The sequence below is a fragment of the Struthio camelus genome, chromosome 4 (genome assembly GCF_040807025.1).
Source record: "Struthio camelus isolate bStrCam1 chromosome 4, bStrCam1.hap1, whole genome shotgun sequence".
In the NCBI taxonomy this organism is placed as follows: domain Eukaryota; kingdom Metazoa; phylum Chordata; class Aves; order Struthioniformes; family Struthionidae; genus Struthio; species Struthio camelus.
In genome coordinates, this window is record NC_090945.1 from 6,718,451 (window position 1) to 6,742,561 (window position 24,111).

The following is a 24,111-nucleotide window of genomic DNA, read 5'->3' on the forward strand; positions in this document are numbered from 1 at the left end:
GCCCGCCCGCCTCAGGGACCCCAACGGCCGCCCTCGCGCCTGCTGGCGGAGAAAAACGCCACCTCCCCGGCGCCGGGGCCGCTGCGCTTACGGTTCACCCCCACCTCAGCTGCGCATCCCCCACCGGGGTGGCAGCTGCCCCCTTCCTCATCAGTCGCCCTCCCCGCAGTCATGCACCTATACTGGGCAGCCTCCGCCGCCACCCTCCCCTCCCTTCCCCATCGACACCGGCTCCCTTTCTGTGTACGGTCGTCAAGATGCTACAGAAGGTTGGAAATCATAGGAAGAGGATAATTTTAAAAAAGTGTGTGTGTGTGGGGGGGGGGGGGTTAGGCGAAGGATTAGTCTCTCTCCTGCCTTTTCCCCAATCCTGTCTGTCCCTCTCCTTTTTAAAGGTGGAGGAGAGGAGATGGCCACCCACCTGAGAGAAACGGGCCACAGCTCTGAGCATGCCTGGCCCACGGCGGCGCTGCAAAACGACAGGGAGAAGGGAGAAGAACAGAAGGCCAGGTGCTGCTAAACTCAACAAGAGAAGGGGGGGGGGGGGAAGCTTCCTCCCTTTCAATCGAGATCTATTTCATTTTCAATACACCCACAGAATTGAGGGAAAATAGCACAGCTGTACAGGGAACAGAGCAAACAATGGAGCTGGATTTCCTACAAACAGGTCTTGTATTCCTGTACTGCTCCCTCTATACTTGTGGTCTCTTCAACTCCCTGCCTCACATCCCTTCCACATGCCCCAATAGCTCCTACTCCTTTGTGTCCCTCCACCTCTTCAGCTCACCAGTTACATACCCTCCACGGGGCTGTTTGGCTACTGTCACCATCCAACCATCCCTGCCTTTCCCTCAGCATTAATTTTCATATTGCAGCCACTGGTTTGGAGGAAGTTCATTTGTACGGGGTTTGTTTTCTATTTCCCTTGAAGCCTTAATAAGCTTTTTGCTCTAGGAAGCAAGATGTGGAAACAAACATAACACAAGAGAAGACAAATAGTAAGAATAAAAATGACTTTTTCCCAAATATAAACATCCTCATACCAAAATTGAGGAAACAGGCCCTGTTCAGACCCTGCGAGCAAAAGGGCATGCCAAGATAAAACCAACCTGCAAAAATTCATGTCTCATTTGGTATTCAATACAACAAGCAGATACCTAAGTGAATTCTAGCGTAGGATATAATTATTAAGCCAGCTTTCTAAGAAAACAAATGCTCTTCCATTTATTTTTATTTAAGATTAAATTTCCTTCCAGGAAATAATTTCCTTCCATCAACTGCTTCAAGTTAAATATGTTTACAGTAAGGTTGTATATTTTAATTAATACTTACACATACAAAAAAAACAGCTGGAAATAAGTTATATTCAATTAGAGATAACTGCCTTGTTTCCCAGAAAGCTTTCAGAATCAAAATCTTGTAAGGATTAAGGCCTCTTCGGTCTGTCCTGTACATGCAACGTCCAACCACCAGGCAACGTTGCTTTATAATTCTGAATAGGAGAGACATGAACCCACAAGACATTTCACTACCTTTTTCTTTGTGGGGGGTGGGGAAGGAGAGGGCTAAGATTTCTGCGGTTATTTCTTCAAGGGTAATAAAATATTCCTCTCCTTTACTGTTCGTTATTTCAGCAGCCGTTTTCTCTTTTTCAGAAGTGCATCTCGAAGAGCGAGCTGGAACATGAAACAACAGTGGAATATTCAGGTATTTCAAACTCTGTTTTAAATATCAAATTAAATGACGAGACTATAACGCTACCAAATTGAGAAGCCTCTTCAATATGCTGTTTTTGGCAACAGACATGTCTGTAGATAAAAATCACCACACAAGAATTTAAATTTACACATCAAATAAAACTATGCATAGAATATTCATTAAGTAGACCAACATCCTAAGAGAAAGCTCCTGTTCGGGCTAACAGCTTACATCATCTGTGCTGAGATACCGATGTATCTACCAAAGCACTTATATACTGCAGGTAAGGAGGGGACTCCAAGATGAAAAATGAACATGAACTAGCTTTAATACCAGCTGACTCAGGTACCAGTAACAGTGTAGCTGTAACACTGCTGAGTACAGTGTAGGCTGCAGATGATGGACAAGAACTGGCCACGCTCAGCTTTTTATTGCAGCAGTTTGATAGCTACTAGTACCCAATTAAAAAAAAAAAAAACCACACACACACACACACACACACACACAAAAACCACACACAACCTGAAACAAGGCTGTGAACGAACTGCAGACAAACTAAACCTGGTGCAAGAAGCTGAAAAGTAGTAAAATAGCAGGATGCAACTGGAATTTCATTTCCACAAATTTCCACAGAAAACATGATTACAGCAACATTTCTAGCTGTAAATTTAAGAACTTAGGGCAGAACTTATTCAGAAAAATTTACTTAACTAAAATTTCATTATTCATGCTATTTTTAATGAGTACACGCAGTGTTATGTAAAATTCTTGAAGTAATTTGTTCAGCCTCAGAGACAAGCGCTAATAACTGCTCAGCGAAAACTGGGAGCAGTAAATACAGTAACAAACTGTTCATCCACTGACTCATTATATTCCATTAGAAGGGATCAGAAAAAAACCCTAAACACATCAGTTCATCTGAGAGAGCTAAGAAGGATTAACAGGCATTTTTTGAAAGAGTATTACAGAGCTTCTTTTAAACTGGGCAAGGAAGGGATGTTATAGTTTTTACAAGTGCTATGTCACTTCAAAGAGACTTTGCTGTGTAGTTCAGACAAACTGGTAGGGGGACGTATCTCTGGACTATAGACTGCGCTCCATTTTATTCTACCACTAAAACAGGTGATAGAATGCAGTATCAGACAACTACCGTATTCCAACCCACTCTTAAGAAGCATTTCCAAATCATGATTCTGCAGCCTAGGTGAAAGACAGCCTGAACAGTTTTAACTTTAAAGAGAGGGAATATAAAAAAATTCTTCTTTGGACATTTATCTGTCATGTTTAAACTCCAAACATTAATCGAAAATAAGACTGAAACAATTCAAAATGACTTTTTAGTAACACTGAGCCTAGTTTAAAGAATTTTTGTTTGAAATCTGGGAAAGAGTGATTAATGGCACCACAGCAGAGGCTGTTTTTATCTGATGGATAAAACCACCTCAAAAAACCCCTAACTGCACTGAACACCAGCAGCTACTGGCTGGCTACTCCAAATCTCTCTGGCTCAAAGCACACCTAAACTCTCAGTAAAAGGATGGAGACTTAGTAGCAGTTTCTTAACAGTAGCTGGGTTGTTGGTTTGCTACATTTTGATTGTGTTTTGAGACCAGGATTAATACAGTCAGTTTTACTTGGGGAGAGGGAGAATAAAAAGTAGCAAATAAAAGACTGCTCAGGATATTAGGCCAAGTCTTCCTATGCAACCAGAAACACCTAAGACATGCTCTTGGTTGAGTCTATACAGAAATTTTTTTTTCAGTCTGGCTGCCCTTGGGCAACAAAAGGCTAACAAATATACCTCATCCTATTGATACGATCCTGCAAACAACTTATGAAGACAAAGGAGGGTTTGTAAAAGAAGAAACTAAATGTGCTCTAGCAAAAGACAGAATCTGCCAAGAAAACACAAAAATTAAAAACACAAACAAAAATAAGCAGCCTACGTAACTGGATTACCCTTAAGTTTTTCCTGGAACACGTTCAAGAGCATTCAATTTTATAATGCTCTGTAACACTCTACGTCGGCCATCTGCCAGGTTAGTTAAAAGGATTTTAAGGCAGGCTTTTGTTGTTAACACAGCTATACCTGCCAAGGTGAAACGCATCAGGGCAAGACAATATGCCTAGGCTTCTGCTCTACTAACAGCCCCTTCAGTTTAGGCATTTTCCTCAGCTGAGCTGCATTATGGGTGCGAGGAGAGCTGTCTACGCTCTGTGCTCACCAAAATCAGCTGCAGGTCCCTGAGGGCACTGTGTGGGCCCCCAGCCCAACACCTTCTGGAACAAAGTCATCCCCCAGAGTTCTTGCCTTGCCCTCTTAGGCATCTCTTCAGCTCTGCTACCACAGCTGCCTGTAGGACCACGCAATAGACTACAGAACAGATGTGTGTTTCACCTGTACATCCTTCCACAAGGGCTATTTTGAAACCTGCACCAGTTGCTGATCTCAGCAGTGAAAAGGTCGTGGCAGCTATGTTCATATTTCTGTTGTAGCAGTGGGAGGAGAACTATTGCAGTGGAGAGAAAGAAGGGACAGCTTAAAATAAATTACCAACTGGTGCAGTGAATGTTTTAAATATTTTTAAACAATGATGGCTGGCGAAACCGAAAAAGTGATTTTTCTAATCAGTTCCAAATATGTCTGAAAAAATGTTCTTGGATCTGTTGAATGACCTCAGGCCAGGATAACTGAGCCCATAATATGACAGTAATTCGAGAAAGGACAAAGAAAGAATATGGAGAGTGGAAGAAACACGCACACAAACTAATAGCCTGTCCTGAAAGACAACTCTAACACGTCGGGGAAATGTTTCTTTCATTACACAGTTATCATCAAGGTTCTACTATGATCTGCTCCTGCTTCTACAGAGGAAACCAAACCATGTTATCATTGCCTTCCTTGCCTAGGCATGACTTTGCACCAGAGCTTGGTCCTTCATGCATATTAAAGAGTAACTCATGCTATAAAGATACTAACAAAAGCCTTCTTCTCCACCTGTACAATCTCTGATATACTCCATCTGGGCAGGATTCAAGAGAAGGAATCTAGCCCACAGTGCCTTCCAGCAATGCAGCCATCCAATTATATACCAAAGGCTTAGGGCATAGAATAGACAATACCTCATCGGACCATTAAGTTTACTGCTCGGACTACCCAGTCCATTCTCAACGTTGAACATTACCTGCTTTTCCCTGAAAGAACGCTTGTTTTTCGTCCGGACATTATGGCTATATCTCATCATCATGAAGTTCTTCTGCTTTTTCTTTTCTTTGTTGGTAGAGCTGGCAAAGGGGTTCATTTTAGTTTTCTTTTTCACAAATTCTTTTCTATCTGTTTTTCCGGCCTAGAATAGAAAACATATTTTAATAACATGGGGTCATTTTCCTTTTCCCACAATTAACATTGACTCAAGGTGACAGGTTCTATGCCAGAAACTACAATTCCAGATTCAGTATGACTCTCTCTCTGTTATATACATTCCCCCTTGCTGGCTGTATTTATTAAGCAAGGGTAAAAACAGGTGTCTGCGTGTTTATATTCCCATCACTACTTGGGACGAGAAAGAGGGTATTTACCTGGTTTGGCCAAAGCACAACAGCAAAAATAGTATACAAATTTATCTCAAAGCATAAATGGCAGCTAGGCTTCTGTCTTACCGACTCAACCCCACCTCCTCATTTTGCAGAGAAAACCACAACCCCTTTTGAAACTGTAAAAAGATAGGGGATACGAAATGGCAAAGTTCCTCACCATTGCAGTTGCCAGTCTGGTCTCCTTGTCCGATTTAGGCTTCTTATGCAGATGTTCAATATCTCTGAGTGAGAGCAACTCTCCCCTACACACAAACAGAAATCCAACAAAAGGCCATCACACACAAAGCACCATCTGGCAAGAAAAACATAATGCCCTCCTGATCCACTGTCTTTCTATAAACATTCACAAAAGTACTTTTTGTTCTTTCTGTCAGGCTAATCCTCGTGCTTGGGACAACTCTTTCATTACTGTTTTTTTAAGTCCTTTAAGCACACCATCTAAAAAACTTTGGAGATACAAACATGCAACTACTACTAAAAACATGCCTATCAGTCTGAACAAGCTGAACTGTCTCACGGTTTTCATCCGCCCCTCTTGCCTCTCCCTCTTGTCTTTTCTCTCAAGTATAAACAAATTCTAGGGGCCAGGGTCCATGGTAGGCCCTGCATCTGTATGCCACCTGCCACCAGAGTATCCTGATATAACAGGAGAGTTCTGTACCCTGCTGCAATTAAATAAATAAATCACACCACCAGATTGTAGAGGAAAAAAAAGTACTGATCCATATTTCATATCCTACCTGCTCTCCTCTTCATCATCTATTTCAAAGTTTTTCCTCTTCGCAGCTTTTCCTGGTGCAGAAGTGAGCTCTTTAGAGAGCTGGGCAAGGCGTATTTTGTGGAAGTCTTCTTGAGTTAGCAGCCTACTTGTGCTGACCGCTGCTGCTTTGGCTTTTCGTTCCTCTAAGGGCATGCTTTTGATCTTCTCTGCCTTTTGCAACAAGTACAAAAGAAGAATCATCCAGAGTTTCACAAAACCATTTCTGTGCCATAATCCATGACCCTTGCTTCCCATATACCTATACAAGGGGGAATATTACTGGTAAAATCTGTGGTCGGTTGTTAGGACTCCCAATATTCTTATATCCAACGTGCAGTATCAGAGGAAAGGCATATATCGGCTTGTAATATTTCAGAGTGAAAGAAAGCACTCAGTATGTAAATGTTACAGCTTTGAAGGAATGTAGCATTGGGACACAATTCCCTGTCCCTCTCTACAACATGCATCCTTTAGTACATGTACAAAAATATGCCTCATTGACTCTGGTAAAATTACTGTGCAGCTCTGCACAGTTGTAAGCAGCCACATGAAGGTACAGAGCAAGAAAATCAGGTCGGCTACTAACAAATCACATTGATATTTGGGGTAGGAGACGCTTAAAACTCACTACTTCTTGCTGCTCTTCATCTGAGGAGTGGTGCACATCAATCCATTCCCCATCTTCATCATCTTCCTCCTCACTTAAACTAGCACTTTCCCATCCATCTGTTTGGGGGGAAAAAAAAGCACACACACAAAATAGTACAGATTCAGTTCAACTGCCTGAGTTCCATGTAATTTAAAGATTAGGTCCCAGGCTCTCACTGCCTTTCACTACCTACCTGATAACTGCATTTATGCCCAGAGACATGCTTATCAAACAGCCCATGCGCAGATCTCAGCACCCCAAGCCTCAGAACCACAAGGACATTAAAAAGCCACATGATACTGCACACATTTGATTGCTTTTTGGGAATGGCATATTCCTAAAGATATCCACAAAGGAAAAGACTAGTAGCTCCCAGGCTTTCCCACTGGCAAGTTCAGCTGCAAACCCCACTTCTGCTACCAATTTCTGTCTAGCTTGCAATGTCTTGAGTGTCAGAGCACATAGTTCTGGCAGCCACTGATTTAGAACCGTACAAAAAAAAGAAAAAGAAAAATCTCAGCCTTAATTTCTTGGTGCCCCCACATCACCTGCCTCCACCACATTCAGCTACGAGCACTCATTTTAGAGTGATAACAGCATATGTCAACGCAATATCTTTGAAAGTGAACACACCTGAAAGACTGCTTAAAACACTTAGTGTACCTTGCCATTACTGTCAACTGCAGTCTCCTTAATACATTTCTTTATTACAAGCTTATAACAAACACTGGAACAATGGCAGCCGGAGCCTTTACAGGAAATGCATTTATGTACCCCTCATCCACTCAAAACGGAGCCAACCACGGAAAACACCCAAAGCAGCTTGCAGAAAGCGAGCATCTCAGCTGTTTAACAGATGATAGAGGCAGGCTGTACAATAATCCTATGTTTGCAAAGTGTAACTCAGAATTCACGTTCAAGATCCTCAAGATGACAAAGTGTGCTTGGGAGAGCCTCTGAAATGCAATAGTTTACAGATACTAATCCTTATTACACAGTGTTCAGCAATATTCCATAATATCCCCCATCATCTAAACCAAGGAGGGAAGCAATGCAATTTGCAGGTAAGTTTGTTGTTTTCTACCATACACGCATTGCTTCTCGTAACTGTTCAAGGTGACTGATGTGTTGTAAGTATCAACTCAAAAAATGAAGGCAAAGAAAATTCTTGTTTTACTAATCGCTGCATTCAAACGATTAAGAAAAACAGCATGTCAGGGTGCATGTATTCCTCGATTACACCTCCATTGCACTATCTCCAGTGCATCTCAGCCTTGATTTGCAAACCCTTCTGACTTGCGTTTCAAGTCCCTCCCCACCTTTTTTCCACTTCAGGCAAGGGTTCCAGACTGTGTGGAGCTTTTACACCAGAAGAGAATTAAGGTAACTAACTACTAGTTTAAATCATTTTCTTCAATTTCATGTTTTCTAATAAGCAGCAAAAGCTTTGCTTTCCAAAGAGACAAAAACATGCAGTTTCAAAAGTGTACAGCATTCCCACCCATATAAATCACAGAGACAACATAACCCTTTTCTAGTTCTTACAGTATGTCTACCATACTAAGCAGCATACAGCAAGTATCAGACTTCACTGGATGAACCATGCTCACTTCAGGACTGTATCAGTGCTTCTTAACAGACAAACACAGACATGCCCAGGGCACGCAGAGTGTTACAGCACCGAACTAAATGGACAAACATCACATTTTACGTGCAACTACAATCTTAGTAACAATAATACATAAAACAGAAATAATAAAGACAGAAGGCCAACCTTCCTCTTGGTTTCCTCCCTTTTCCTCTTGACTGTCAACATCCAGTACTTCTGCTCCTGGAATATAATCTTTTGCATCCAGCTCTCCATATTCATGAATCCTGGCTTCCAATGAGGCCTCAGTAGGCTTGCCCTGTAAGTAAACAAAATACTTGTTAAGCAGGCTGCTAGTTTCAATGCTAGTTTCAATCCCACAAACCCATGTTTTTTTTTTTTTTTTTTTAAAGACAACTTTTCTCTGATGAAGTAAGAAGCGATCTTGAATTATTAAAAAAGGTTGAACGAATTCTAGAACTTGTAGCACAATCCTTCTGTCAAAGAGTTTGATAAATTTGAAGTGAAGAAGCCTTGAAACAAGACAGAGCCACGTCAAACAAAATGCAGCCAGGGAGGAGGCACGGGGAGAACGCATCGTTTCTTCAAATGCATGCATGATTCCATTGCATTCCCCAGAGCGTAAGGAGACTACTTACATGAGCATAATTTTGGAGCATGTGAGCCTATGTCTATGATGAATGCAGCGCGCATCAAACACTTACCCTGAATTTCTTCTGCAACATCTCTGGATTCAGCGAACGGAAAAGGTGTATCAGAGTTCTTGCAGACATCATCACATCTACAGCCCAAAAAAAAAAAAAAAAGAGAGAGAGAGAGAGAGAAAGAAAATCAGGATTACGTACAGTAGGCATTTACAGGCTGCTCATTGACTTTTCCAAAATCAAAGCTCCCACTCATTTCTCCAACACAGGATCCAACTGTTATTTAGGGTCAAATCGTCATTAGCAGGCAGTTGCTTTCTTCAGTTTTGCCATCTCCCCTGCCACAACTACCTCTGACTGCTTTAGTCTCTTACATATACACACTCAAAACAGGCAGACAAACGTGACAGACCTACCATTAGAAGTTACACCTCTCAGTCTCATAGTAAAAAAATTAATCCTACATTACAATTGTGAAGGCTATAACAATGTAATGGAAGACAAGATGATATAAGAAAGAGAAAAAAGTAAAAGTCATATCCACGTAATACACTTACTTTTATTTTTATGAGTCTTGTACTGAGCAAGGTCTTGGAGCAGATCTTCAGTCATGGCTAAAGGACATCTTGCAGTGATTTCTTTTATCGCATTGATTCTAAAAAATTGAAAATGAAATATTTTTTCAACAACACAATTGGGAGAGATTCCCACTAGCCCAGCAATAGCCTGAATCATCAGAAATTCAAAGACTCTTACAGAACAGTTATACAAAACTAAGTATAAAAGACAAGAACATCAGAAGATGCTCTGCCACAGTTCTCCAAAATCCTCCATCTTTGGCCCACTTTCTATTCTATTATTTTGTCTGATCTCCACCTGTGCAGACTGCCAGTCCCTGATCACTTGAAAAGCAACGCAGTAAGGCCTTGACAGTGCCATTATTCCCATGGCCTAAGGGTTCTGCCACTGAAGTCTGGGTCCAGAAAGACAAGCAAAGGTAGTCAAATAATCATCATGCCTATGCCAAGCAAAATCAATCAGCAGTTCTTCAGTCAAGATTAGGCCAAGAAAAGTATAACGGATGTTTGTGCGTGCACACAAGTTCCCTTTTGAACTATCTTCACACGTAAGCTTTGTACACTAAACTTCACTTCTGGACTGAAACCCCACCAAAAAAAACCTGCTGAAAATCAAAACATGGCTCCAAGTTGCCTTCCCCTGCCAGCTGTTCCGTTATCTTTTCCAGGACAGCTCAGTTCTCTCCTCCATTTATTAACCATACTGCACACTGCCTATACCAGAGGTTTTATGAAAGCATACCTCCCTTGACTGGTCAAAGAAAGCACGCTAAATTTCATTAACAGCAATATCTAAATTTGGGGCCAGTAATGAAATTTCATCCACTAAACAGGCATAGTCCAAGTCATGCATTATGATGCTGTCCACTCACTGAGTGCACATAAATGCAGGGTATTTTAATCCATATACTCGAGTTTTGCTACCCTCAAAATAGAAACAACATAGTATCACGGACAGAAGAAAAGCACAAAGCCAAACAAGGAAGCAATAAAGACAGAGCATCATGCAGCCCAACAGAGTTAGGTCACAGCCATTGTTCTGGAGCATTCAAAAGTCATTTAACAACTTAAAACACCGCCTCCTCCCCTTCACCCCAAATTGCCCTAACTTGTTTTTATTCCAGCAGGTTCTTGAAAGCATAGCATGAATTATAGGAATCAGCTGCAGGTGGTTTAAAAAGAAATACATTTTCCACATTCAAAGAGTGTTTCACGGTTTGCATGAGATTTTGTACCCACCCCACAGTCATAACCTCCCCAGAATTCTTGTCAGTGACAAAGTTGTTTGCTATAGTCATTAACACTGACTGGATAATCTGAAAAGAAAAAAAAAAGTTTAAATACACATACTGCATTTTTAATAAAGATGTCAAAGTGTTTACATTTTGTTAAATAACAGAATACAGTAGGCAACAGAGCCGCTTTTCACAGAAAGGTAGAGCTCAGGACTTGTCTCTATAACCTGCAGATATTTTCAAGACACAAATTCTCCTCCAGAAATGCAGATATTCGGGATGAGGGTTGTTTTTCTTTATACAAAACAACCCCTTGGAACTTGCAAAAGCAGCCAACAGGAGCAAAAACTCACATATGCTTTTCAAACCATCCAAAATGTCAAGAAAAAAGCTACCCTGTAGAGAGAGAGCAGGCACCGCTGAGGTTGTTTGGGGCTTTTTTGGAGGATTTTTTTTTCTTTCGGGGCTTATAAAGCTCATAGGACAAAATGGAGACGTGGAGCCAAGAAAGCCAGTAACTGAAATGCCCAGGCACTAGCGTAAGGTCTCCAAAAAGGAACTTTTGCATTACACATTTCTCCCAACCAAGTCTTATTAAAAAGAACTACCATTCTGCCACTGAATTTTAACCATTTTGGGGTTGCTTCGGCGTTCAACGCAAGAAGTCTGACCAGATTCCCTACCCTTCTCTCCCCCCGCCAATCAATGCACTCAACAATTATATTTCCATGCTGGCCCGCTGCCCGTTTTTACTATCACCAAAACTTGGTGGAGTCCTGACCTCTGGTGGTACTAGCTGATGTGAAGCTTGTGCAGCAAACAGAAGAATCTTTGTCACTTCTGGAAGAAGAGAAAATGGGAAAAAGATGTCAAAGAAAATTGCTGCAGCCTACTCTGGCTGATAAACACCTCCACAAACGCAGTACACCAACAAGACGCTCAGTCTCTTAGTCTCAAAGACATTTCAATCTGCGTTTTCGTGGGCCATCTTGTACAACAACTTTTTCTGTATCATTCTCTCCCTCCAAGCATCAGGAACTCATCTGCTATCTGCCCAATGGCACTGCAGGCCCTTAGACTGCCAGCAACACTTAAACGCTCCAGTTCTAGACTGAAACACTGGTGAAACAAAGCACCGAAAGGCAGTCACAGCTTTGCTAACCCAGTCAGAAGGAACTCCAAGGAACTAGGAACTCAGCAGGTTCATTTCTACTCCATTTCTGGAGTTTCTCAACTGCTAATGTCAGTAGCTGTGACTCACAGCTTCCTTAGAAGTTTGAAGTGCCCTGTATTTCTGGCAATTGAGGCCTTTGGCCCAGTAGGAGAACCTGGGGGGAAGAGGGGAGATCACCTCTGTTCTTGATCTTCCTTCATCCAAACTCTCTGGACTGCTCCTACTTACTACTACCTACTAAGCTACTACTGCCTATTAATTTACAGCAACACTTCTACTAACTGACTGTACATGTCACATAATGGACCGGCTTTATTATCTACTGGTAGCTGCTTACCTCTCTGATGGGGCTGTAGGAATCTCTGAACAAAGGGATAGAAGTTAAAAAGAAAAAGCTGTGGGGGAAAAGGAAAAAAAAGTTGCAACAGATTAGCTTCTTCCCTTTTAACCGAGATGGCCTTCATAGGCCAAGACGAGACATGCTTCTGCTTTGAACTGAAGGGGAAGTAAGTGGAGTTAAGGAAGTGACTTGCTTAAAGGAAATGCAAGGTTCAACCCCAATCTCTGTGAAATCCAGAGAACGGCTGCTCTTAACTTGCACAGGATTTGAATTAGGGCGGTTTGCAGTGTGATCCTACAACGTGCCACTTGCCCCTCCCTCAGGAAGGGGATTTGCTCTTCCAAAACACAAAGAGATTGTCCAGAAACGCAAGGTCATTTAGCGTCTGAGTCCATTCATTGACTTCTCCAGGAACGCCTGAAAGAGTACATGTTGCTAAAGCAGCCTAAGACCTGGACACACTTCCCAACCAACTTCACATGAAAGATCTCATACCTGTTGGACTCAAACCTCTAGGTAGTAAGTTCTCCTGCTGAAGCTTTGTATAATGGGGAAATAGTACAGACTCAGGTTGGACACCACTGCAATCTCTAGGTCTATGTGATCTACCAATTAGTTATAGATCTATTTTCTGTTAGAACTAAATATTGGTTCTTGCCTCATCTAGACAAGACCTTGTGTTTCAGATGCCCTAAAAACGTAAGCCAGAGAGCTGGTAGGTTCCTTCGTGCAGAGACTACAGCACAGGGAAGAAGCTATAAATACCCAGATCTCATCCCGATATGGAGTCAGAAAACAGCTGGACTACGTTCTCACACTCACTAAATTGAAGGTTGCTCCTACATGCAGCCACGATATTTCTACCTTTCTGATAACCTTCAGGATAGCTGCAAGGACTACTGTATTTCCCCAGCCCCGCAGAGCCCAGAGGAGGAACAGATTATAGCAGGGGAACAGATTCTCCAGGGAATTTGAGCACACTTTGGTTGTACTTCAGAGACTGCTGAGAAAGTGCTGTTCATGAGCAATTGCTGGATTCCCTCTACAGCGAAGAACCTGCCAAGAGCACCTAGGTCTTGCAATAGACATTTGCCCTCTGGTTGTTACGAGGCAATGCTTACTGACAGCATGGCCATAACAGACTGATAGCCTTCTCGAGCAAAGCTCACTTGATGCCGTACAAGGCTACGCCGTCGTGCCGTTCCACAAGGCCTACTGGCAACTACAAGACCACATTCATCTTCATTTTTCAACATATAGAGAAGCTAAAACCCACTTTCCAGAGGCATAAGGCCAGAGCATACCACTGCCCTACCCTGGCTGGCTGTACACAAAATATTACAAAGTCAGCTTCTCACACCAAGTCAATAACCCACTAATATTGACATAGTAAGTACCTCGTGTATTCCAACTAGCCTAGAAATGAGGTCCATGAACATCATCTTCACTTCAAATCGTTCTTTACAGTTCTCCAGCTGCTTCAGCAGTTTCTCTGCAAAGTCTGAAAAAAAAAAAAGGGGGGGGGTGTGGTAGATGTAAAGAGCACAATACAGAACTCAGTCCAGACTCAGTTTAAAAAAAGGCAGTCAGGTTTTTTTAAGCTCCAGTGTCCTTGCCAGAAGGAATCAGAGGTGCCCAGAGCACTGCTCCTGAGCGATACTTTCCTCTCACATGCCTGCAAAGTCAAAATCTGTGCACAGGTGCAAGATAAAGGAAAACTAGCAGAAGCTCCACAACATCAAAAATACAAGATTAACATTTATAAAGCTAGGTGTTTTTAGATACGTTTTGGTTCTACCTGACAAACAAAATCCCCACAAGTTCACTATAATAGACTGAAAACAAGTCAAACAATATTAGACAAATGACAGACTAGTATAACAGGAATTAATTTCTAAATGGAGATAGCCCATTTTTAACCACTAAAACAATTTAATCAATCCTATCAAAACTAGAGAGAAAACGTACAAAACTAAGTTATCTGGAGATAAAGTATTCCCCATTCACACAAATTACGGCCTTGACACATACAAGGAAGAGGCTAAGATCCACGTTCTGATCTGGGGCAACCTAAAGCGGATGAATGTAACACTTGCTCCTTCCTTGTCTGAAGACCTAGGACAGTAAAACTTGGACAAGCACAACAAGATTTAAATTACTTTTTCGAAGTACTATAAGACCCTAGGATAAAGCATGCTACAAGCTTCATATTGTCACATGTGTAACTACTTGCCACTTTTATTCAGGTTGCAAAGGTGTTAACACCCAAATATTAGGATTTGCAGGACAATGAAAAAAAAAAACCGCAAGAACAGGATCCCAGCTTACCTTGGGGATCATGAATCAAGTGAATAGCAGAAAAGTTGAACACCTCTGGCTTCCTCTTCTTCTTCTGTTTCTGGATGGCAAAAAGAATAAACGAGACATTTTTTTCTTTCCGCTAAAGCTGCGGGGGCCTCTGTTCCAGGCTGCTGTTGGAAGCTGCTGTTCCCCATTACTCTCTTCAGAGTGTGCTTTGATTTTAACAAGAAAACTACCATTCTTTCAATTGCATAGGGTTTTCAGCCACCAGACCTCAGAGGCAACGGGATTTGCATAGAGTTACCCGTAAGTACAGACACTTGTTCCTAGATAGCCCTTTCTGTTTAGCAAACTGCTATTTAGACAGCAGGTAGTTATTACTTCAAGACCCAATGCACTCTAAGTAGGGGACCACACAAGAGGTACCCCAGGCAAGAACTAGTCCACAGCTGATATTGGACAAGTCTGTTTTAAAAGACCTCTCTCGCAGGCAAACATGGCATATACCTGGCCAACGGATGTTAGAACACTTGAGGAGCTTTATCTAGAAGAGATGGCAAAAGCTAGCTAAAAAATCACAGCAGAAACCACAGAATTCTTGCGCTTGAAGGATTACGCTAAAATGCTGACAAGTCAGACACCACTCTCCTCACCTTGAGGACCTTCATGGCTTTCTCCAGTTTCTTCTTACGCTTCGTGGTCTTCTTATTGGTTGCATACCGCACCATCAGATCTCTGGCTGTGGGGCCATCATCCTTCGGAAAGGACACGAGGAAAAAAAGACTCGGGTGAAACCAGGCTTCAGATGGGAAGCAGAGAAACAAAAAGCACCAATACTTTTCAGAATCACAAACTATATTTGAACTATATCCCCCCCCTCTCTCCCATCCTAAATTTCATCATACACAAACATTAGCACTTAAAATTCCAATTCTATAAAACTAGCCCCATGCCTACATACAAAAGAGACTAAAAAGAGGTAACAGGACATCAACACAGTAGTCCTTACAGCTGGGTAATCACAGAGTATTATTCAGTGGCACCCAAATAAATGGGAACCCTTATATGTTGAGGTTCTAGATTGAAATCATTTTATCAGCCTTCTCAGGACAACACATTTCACTGACTTATGTTCATTTGTACATAAATGGGAATCGGAGCCCAAGAGGTAGAACTAAAGACGAAGGGAAATCCAAGGCAGAGCCAAAAAAATAACCCTGCCTCCTAATGACCAGGTGAAAGCCTTTCCCCACAAATCTACAGTACATTTCTAGCAATTTATTAACTGAACAAACCAGACCAACCAGTCCCTGGTTAGCTGTTACAAGCAAACTGATTCCTGCACAATGGCAACAAGAGAAGGAAGGAACTCTTAGTGTCAGTCTGGAGACAAACGACAAAGGCATCCTGCTCTCAATTGCGGTCAGCTGTCAAAAACATTATAAGTTTTTCAAAAACATTAAAGGCTTTTGTGAAGCAGACAAATAACTGGAGGAAATAAGAGGGAAAACACAGTAATACAGAACCAGACAGACTAGTGTACCCGGGTTCGGCAGAACGATAGCTGTATTAGCATTTGAAGAACTGAGAGCAGAAGATGTAACTGCAATATCCACCTCAGATTCTGAGTCGCTGTCTTGATTCTCATCTTCATCTCTCCCAAGAAAGAACTTCAAACCAGCAACTAATACCTGAAAAGCAAAGTAAGTTCAGGTAGGACTGGATGAAAGGACAAGGGGAGTTACAATAGCCAAACATCCTCATCTTCAGTCATGCCAAGACACTCCAATCGCTTATATGAACAGAAAGCAAACTAGATGGAAGACTGAAAAGCACAGGCAGTCTGTGCAAACGCACTCAGTCTTTGCTGCCAATTCTCAACAGCAAACCAGAGGCGCATGAAGAGTCGAGAAGCAACTGGGCTTCCACATGTGGCTAGCCAATTTTAACATGCAAATTCTCTTCCTATGTTTCTGCACAGCAGTATCAACCTAATTGCTCCATGCCTATCAAGTACTATCAAGTACTATCAACTATCAAGTACTCCTGCATAGCCAATACCTGAGCCATGATGCTCAGAACTCCAAGCTTTAATTAGTTTACATGGGTTTGTCAGGTTTTCCTGCTCCTTTTCCCCCCTCTCCCCCCCCTTCTTTTTTAATTAAATGAAACAGCTTTTGAATCTTCATTGGGAAAGGACTTCTCTCAAACCATAATATGTGTTTTTAGAACATCCAGCACTGCAGAACCTAATCAAATGACAGCAGGCCTCAGATCCACTCAAACCACAGGCAGGATAGCAAGTGTCTTCGCATCTCACAAAGGAAAGCCTTATGGTGCCAGTTATACGGAGGCGACAGTCTAGCAGTTGCTTCTGACTAACTGGAAAGTAGTCCTACCCTCCACGCCAACCTGCACTTGTTGGAAGACAAGCTTCCAATTGTGTTGCTTCGCAGGTAAGAATCAAATGCCTCCTCCTCCCACAATACCAGTGCTATTTTGAAAATGAAACAAGCAAAAGACAAGTAATCAATGAAGCTCATCAGCAATTAGGGTACAGAAACAGAGTTGCATCCATAGGGAGGTGACGGCTTAGGTAAAATTCACCGTCATATCAAGTCATTTCTGTTCTCACCTTCGTCACTTTGGAAAAGCAGGCAGTTGTGATAACATTTACCGTTTTGGCATCGTTCCTGGAATAAAACAAAACACCATCTTTTACTTCAAGTATGGCCATTTCAAAACATTCTCAGAAAATGAAGTGGTGTGAAACGGGACTCCTAAAAAGCATGAAGGTTCATTAGAATCAATTCCTTCAATACTCTATTCTAATAGATTCACAAAGTTATGTTTCTGAATGTCATTTTCTTCTATTTTTCTAACGTGACAGTAGCTTCATCTAGATAAACAGACACATTTACGTTCCATCTAGTTCACGCTGTGGCAGAAGGGGCAACCGGACTTTGAGGATGAAGATGAAGCTACAGTAAAATAACGGAAGACGGTTGTTACAACTTTTTCAAAAGAGAAAATAAAAACACTGCCTGATAAAAATCAACGCAGAATTCTGATTGGTACTAGAAAAGCTGCTGGAAAGTTTTGAAATAAGTTATCTCCTAAAAATAAGGGCTTATAAGAAATAAAGCTGCTGAAATTAATTTGAACTTACCCTGAGTCTCATGTGCTTACAAAACTATTTATTAAAACTGCAAAACCCTTTCCCTTAGCAACACAGTAATTTATTTTAAGCTGTCCCTTCTTTCTCTCCACTGCAATAGTTCTCCTCCCACTGCTACAACAGAAATATGAACATAGCTGCCATGACCTTTTCGTTTGTGCCACAGAATAGACAGTATTTCCTGGACCACTACACATCAGAACTCCTTAAGCCCAACTGCAGGCTGGCACAACGTTCTGTCCATCAGCTGTGGTCTCCCTGTAACCCCTAAGGGCAAGCAGTGGTGACATTCACAGCCCAGCGCAACTCACGCAGAAGTCACTGGGAATTCTGCCAGAGTGAAAAACGCAGGACTAGCACTCTGCCTCTATTTTGGAGATAGAGAAGAAGCAGCAGGTACACTGCACACTAGCAGCATCACTTGCTGAATTCATATGCCTTCTTCGTATAGTTAATTTCTCTGCAAGAATCAGGAAGAGCAACGGAGTTGGAAACTGAACAACTTAAACATTTTAAATGAGCTGTTAGAATGAAGAAGCAGGTGAGCGAACAAGAGGCCACCTCCTCATGCAATTTCCCACCAGGTTACATCTGCTTGGGCGTTTTGTAACAACAAAGAACGATTTTGAAACATCTTAGGTATGAGAGAACAACTGACAGTACTCAGTGTGCTGTTATTCCTTTCAATATTTTTCTAGGCTGCTATTATTCAGGATGCTACCTACTAAAAACAGAAGCTATATTACAGCCTCAAGGTTTAAAAAAAAAAAACAACATTCAAAACACCCATTAAATCAGTCATCTAGAATGATCTTGCAAACTAAGAAGAACAAAAAGCAGAATTCCTATCTCTCCATCGTACACCATAAGCTTTATTTCAATACTAGCACTTATGTGAAAAAGCTCAGAACAGGTCACGTGCAGCTTTTATTCAACTATGCTACATGCAATTTCCATGTTATTTTCAAATAAAATGTCAAAGATTCAACCCAAGTAACTGAGAGACTTCATATGAGAGAGTATTTCCTCCCAGCAAGATTGTACTCCACGAAATACACTTCCACTAGTTCACAAAGAGGATAAATATATCGAATCACAGCCCCTCCACATTACACTTTGCACTACGTGCCAAGAGTGACGTCAAGAGGTCTGTCCCATGGTAAATGGAGATTCAGTTTGGGCTTGCCAAACCTACCAAATATTCCTTCTGTAAAGTTCAATCATCACATCCAGAGATATCTTGGCAGCAGTGGGATTGCTGTCTCTCAGCATGGTGTACATGAAGTTCTGCAGCGTCTAAGAAAAAAGGTAGAGCAAGTTTGTTATCAGAATTCTTTCACAATATGAAGAGGTAAATTGACGTAAATCTGAACGCTAAAATACTTACTGTGTTTATTTTATTGTTTTTGTGTTTAGCATTTATATTCTTGATGTCTGACACGATATGTGTATACAAAGTCTGTAAACGAAGAGAGAAAAGGGAGTAACCTAGAGAAGTCATGCAGGAAGCACTGCAGTGCAGGCGCACTACTATTTCCCCAAAGCACTAAGATGAGAGAGAACTGAAAATTGCTCTGTTAAATATTATTTTGTCTTTTAAATTATAGTTGGAAAAAACCAACAAGAAACTATCCTGTAAAGCCTCAAATATGCCCAATTTTATGTATCTGAACAGACCGCTTAATTTATAGTACAAACAGCGAGGCAGGAAAATGAGTAGCATGAATCATAGCTAAAATAAAACACTCCTGATTCATTTTTGCAAGTTCAGGTATGTTCTGGTGGCCAGTTAAATAATGTTGGTGGTAGAAAGCAACTAACTTCATTTTTATGTCAAAGAGAAATGAAATATGGCTACAACAAGCACCTTTTCTTTACTTAGAAGAATTCAACAATCACTATTCTCACAGCAACATGCTTACCATTTTCAGCTACAGACACATCCGAGCCGCTCAACTTCAAATGCAGAATAGGCCTACAACCTGCAATACCGCGTAAAGTAGTTTACGGCAGCATGCCTCTTTACTAATCATATATATAGATCAAGTCTTGCCTTTGGCGCACTCAATGGTGAAAGAACAGACCTATTTTAAGCTTACCTATTTTGCTACCAAGGAAAGCAAAACAGCTGCCTACTAGTGCTGCATTACTTCTGATAAGGTAGTCAAAGCCCACTGGAAATCAAGAACAGTTTTATGAGTATGGCTTACTTTTCGAAGAAGTTTATCATGACACCGTAGCAGTTGAAAGAAGAGTTCCAGCAAACTCGTTGGATTTATTAGATTCTTGTTTCTTAACAAGATCAAAGCCTTACAGAACGTCTGTAATAAAGAAGCAGGGATCAGAACCAAAGCTCACGTTTTGGTAACACTCCACAGTTTCAATACTTATTAAAAACTTCAAAAGGAAACTGTAGGCTCTAATCTCACACAGGCATTCTTTAATTGCAGGATGAAATCTGCCTAAAACTTCTTACTGACAAGCATTAGACCGTTCGCGTCAGCCTTACCATTCGAAGCTCTACATCCAAGACCGTATGGTGATAAGAAAGCAGCTCTTTCAGTTGCTGTGGAAAATTAGCCATGTGTTCTGGGTAGCAGTGGGCCACCTGGGTAAAGACAGTCTTAACTGAGGTCTCCAACAGAAAAACTTCAGCTACACAATAACACTAAGAAAGTGAGAGTTATGATGAGCGACCGGTAAAGCTCTTCTTCTGATAACGATTTAAGATCTCCATTCCAGGCAGCAACTATATTCAGCTACAAGTAAATTAACATCAGCTGTCCATATTTAAAAGACACTATGCAGTTATAAAAGACTTTTAAAAACTGAACCAAATGCTCAAAAAAAAAAAAAAAACACAACAGAAAAAAACCCAAAAACTTGTGTTCCTGGAGCAGACAATACTGCTACGAAAGTCTTGGTAAACACGCAGTTTTACAACAATGCCTTCAGACCCATCACAGCAAAACTATATGAAACATATTCTTTCATAACTGTATTCAAGGTAAAGACTTCACATGTGGTGAAGGGCTCAATGCTAGCTCAAAAGTTTTCCTTCAGAGCTACGGCAGCTTACCTGTGCCAGAAACATCACCAGTTCAGCCAGCTCCTTACTGGGTTTATCCGGTTGGAATGTGAAAATCTGCACGTGGGACTGGTAGTGGTGATACTGCTGGAGAAACTAAACACACAGAGCAGTTCCTTCAGAACAGCCTCTGCCGCAGAATTAACATCACTTCCCTTCGAGCAGAGCTACAAGACCCTATCCCACTCCACCGGGAAACACCCGCAAAGGTCCCAGTGCATGCACTTATTCCTGTTACCTAGCCCGGCGGGCGCGGACAAAGCAACAGCAGAAGCAAAGTAAGAGACAGCAGCAAACGTGCTACTTTGATCTTTCAAGGGTTTTCTACCTTTTCTTAAAACAAAGACGTGCCCAAAGCTCCCTGCAGCTTCCCGAGAAGAGCCGCCCCCAGCGGCCCTACGCTCCAGGCCACCTCGACTCGCCGGCAGCCCCCCCACCCCCGCCGGCTGCCTCCGCGGAGGGTCCCGCTGCTCGGGCGCCGCCGGGGCGCCCCGCTCTCTCACCTCTTCCGTGTAAGACGTCGGGTCCCGCTTGATGAGGTTCTGCAGCTGGGGCAGGTTGCTGGGCAGCTTGTTCCCCTGGCGACCCGACATGGCTCCGCCGGACCGGGCCGGACCGGACCCCCCGCCCCGCAACTCCCCGGCAAAGCCGCCGCCGCCGACTCCGTACCGGCCACGTGAGCTAGCAGCCGGGCGCCGCCATCTCGGCCCGTCCCCTGACGAGCGCCGCGGAGGGACAAACTTCTTCCAGCAGGGAGTCCTCCTCGCAGCGCCGCGTTTGCAGGTTGGCAGCTTTTGAGGGCAAGCCGGGCAGAGGGCGCTGACAACACGCACGTTAGTTAACGCTAGTCAGGGGACTACATTGTTGAAACGGCTGCTCCAGGCCAAGAAAGGATGGCTGCTGGACCACGACCTTTCCAAGCGTTTGTCCCCTTTTCAGCCCCTGCACATCCCTCCAGAACCACCCTCTGCAATGGACAGCCACCACCGTTGCCCTTCCTGTTGTCTTCCAGCAGTGCCAGCCATGGCTTGCATTGTCCTTTGAAGCAAGCTGTGACACAGATGGCTTCTTCCAAAAAAACAGGACCCCACACTACATGCAAGGGCCACTCCAAAGTCCTCCCCTCTTCCATCCCGTTCTCAGCTACTGGCCGCACCAGACCTCTCTGACACACGTAACTGAAACAGATCCCCTTGTCTCACCCTGCCTTGACAGGATTAGGTACAAGGAATTGGGAACTGGTACACTGGAAGCTCTAGGCTATTGAGCAATCACAAAGCATTCTTGCTGCTTAGGATGCTTAATTTTTATTACTATAGCATTACTATATTACTCCAGTGCAGTTCCTAGGTGATTAGTAAGCTCAATCGATCCAAGCATACCAAGAGAAAAAGAGCCATCCAGTGTGTTCACTCTTCTCTGTTAGGATAGTTATGCTGTATAAAGGCCAGGAGTTAAAACAGCCCCGCTGCATACATTTTTGCACAGTGAGACAAGATAGCAACATTTGAACTATAAAATAGTCACTCTTGCACTTTATAGAGGCTTTTGTTTCTTATAGGCTTTTTGGACAAGTTTCCTTTTATTCAAGAATTACTAGCACATGCAACTCAGATGGTAGAATAAAATGAAACAAGGAGTACATATAAAAATCATTCTAATAAAGCATCTGCTAAGGGAGCACAAAGCTTCTAGAGCACAAAGCTTCATGTGGCCAATATAGATAAGATATGACTTGATTAGGAGACCACATATCTTTGTGTAATTCACCAGTACAATCCAGCTTTAAATGATCACGCAAAAGAGCAAAGCAAGTGCAACTAGACACCACGAGGAGACTCCAGATGAATTCAGGCTTCCTTATAGCCTTTGGACAGAAAGGCCACAGGCAGAAGCTCGTGATGCCTACCAAGACATGGTGATAATTCATGTTTTGTCAGCACAGAGATGGCACATTACCTGCAGTGACAGTTTAGCACAGGACACTATGCTTAGATGATTCAGCAGCTGTCTTTGCATCTACATTTGTGCCAGGACTGTGAGAAATAAACAGCTGCTTTTTTACTGCTGCCGGGAGGGGAAGTATCCAAAAATCCAAAACACCAGAAAGCAAGTTCCTGCTGGTGTCTCCCTCTTCTTACTGACGAAGGCTTTGGGCAGCCCTGTCAAAAATAAATACAAGAGGAATCAAGCATCACAAATATAACTTCTTCTCCACTTTCCTGAGGGACTTCCCCCTCCCTTATACCATGTCACCCTAGCAGTGACTCTGGACTCACTCTGAATCAGATTTTCTTTTGTAGGAAAAACGCAGTTTTGAAAAACTAGGTGCTGCAAGCAGTGCAGTACACAGAAGGCTATATTACTGAGGGATTGGGTCTGGCCCTTCACAGTTATGTTGGTCACGATGTGTCAGCCAGCATTGCCGACCAGCTGCTGAGATCCAAGCACGCAAAGGCAAGGATGCCATCATCACTGTTTCCTCATGCCAGTGCTTTAAAGCAATACAAGGTTTTGATCCATGCAGCTGTGAGGAGCAGGCATGAGGTCTGTGAAATGCAGTCTATGCACTGGAGCCAAGGCTGGGTCCAGGGAAAGGGGCATGTCTAAGGCCTGAGTGGGTTTGTCCCAATGCCATGATCTCCAGCTGAGCCTCAGTTTAGGAGATATCCACACAGATGCTATTGCAGCCGAGAGTACATCTCAGGGACATTAACACCAAGTGAGCTCTTTGCACCCCAAGACTAATAAAGTCAGAGAACTTTAAAAGTCCTGTATATGAAGAAAGCCTTCTTCAGGGATTTCACCTCTTTGGAGTCAGGGTTCAGGCATCTTCTCTTTCCCTCTTGCTTCATTGTAGTGCTGAAATGACCAACCCAAAGTGAATATGTCTCCCATCCTAGTCATTTGCTGGCCATATTCCACATATCAGTGATTAGAGTGTGACCCTTGGGGCTCTGATTCTATCCCAAGCTGAGTGCCATATCTCAAGGGTCCTGACTAAGAAATATCTATTAAATGACACAACATGAAGTCCTGTTAATACTTCACCTGTTCTGACACAGCTAAATCCTACTAGTTTTCAACACCCAATCTTTACTTTTTCTTTCTCTAGACCAATACCATGTTCAACACAACTTATGCAGTTTATGCTGTTGGAAAAACAAAGTCTGTACTCACATAATCTCAATACATTCACATGCAGCAGTCTTGGGGAACAATTCAGTTTTCTGTAAGAACTTTGCACAGACAAATTTAGC

General features: G+C 42.4%; 1 protein-coding gene across 2 annotated transcripts; it reads right to left on the reverse strand.

Annotated features, from left to right (window-relative positions):
- Nucleotides 1–1,213: 1,213 nt before the first annotated feature.
- On the reverse strand, nucleotides 1,214–21,806 carry SDAD1 (SDA1 domain containing 1). Of its 2 annotated transcripts, none has more exons than XM_068941216.1 (22): nucleotides 21,355–21,806; nucleotides 20,843–20,947; nucleotides 20,273–20,371; nucleotides 19,974–20,084; nucleotides 19,151–19,222; nucleotides 18,959–19,059; nucleotides 17,221–17,278; nucleotides 16,202–16,276; nucleotides 15,239–15,340; nucleotides 14,613–14,682; nucleotides 13,682–13,785; nucleotides 12,282–12,339; nucleotides 11,552–11,610; nucleotides 10,775–10,851; nucleotides 9,515–9,612; nucleotides 9,018–9,094; nucleotides 8,479–8,611; nucleotides 6,684–6,781; nucleotides 6,036–6,226; nucleotides 5,453–5,537; nucleotides 4,884–5,045; nucleotides 1,214–1,676 (listed from the first exon to the last, which is right to left on the reverse strand). In XM_068941216.1, the coding sequence occupies exons 1-22, from the start codon at nucleotides 21,442–21,444 to the stop codon at nucleotides 1,626–1,628; spliced, it is 2,076 nt and encodes a 691-aa protein (XP_068797317.1). In that variant the 5' UTR covers nucleotides 21,445–21,806; the 3' UTR covers nucleotides 1,214–1,625. The 2 variants fall into 2 exon arrangements, with proteins under 2 accessions (XP_068797317.1, XP_068797316.1); XM_068941215.1 differs by having other exon boundaries at nucleotides 15,239–15,384; nucleotides 16,129–16,276; nucleotides 21,355–21,589.
- Between the last annotated feature and the right edge of the window lie 2,305 nt (nucleotides 21,807–24,111).

What these genes read in the sequence shown, in the direction of transcription:
- SDAD1 (XM_068941215.1), bottom strand. Translation starts at nt 21,444, where the DNA reads ATGTCGGGTCGCCAGGGGAACAAGCTGCCCAGCAACCTGCCCCAGCTG. An exon ending in TATCGTTCTGCCGAACCCGG is followed by an intron (nt 15,385 to 16,128) that starts GTACACTAGTCT and finishes TCCCATCTGAAG; the next exon opens with CCTGGTTTCACCCGAGTCTT. An exon ending in TGTTGCAGAAGAAATTCAGG is followed by an intron (nt 8,612 to 9,017) that starts GTAAGTGTTTGA and finishes GTTTACTTACAG; the next exon opens with GGCAAGCCTACTGAGGCCTC.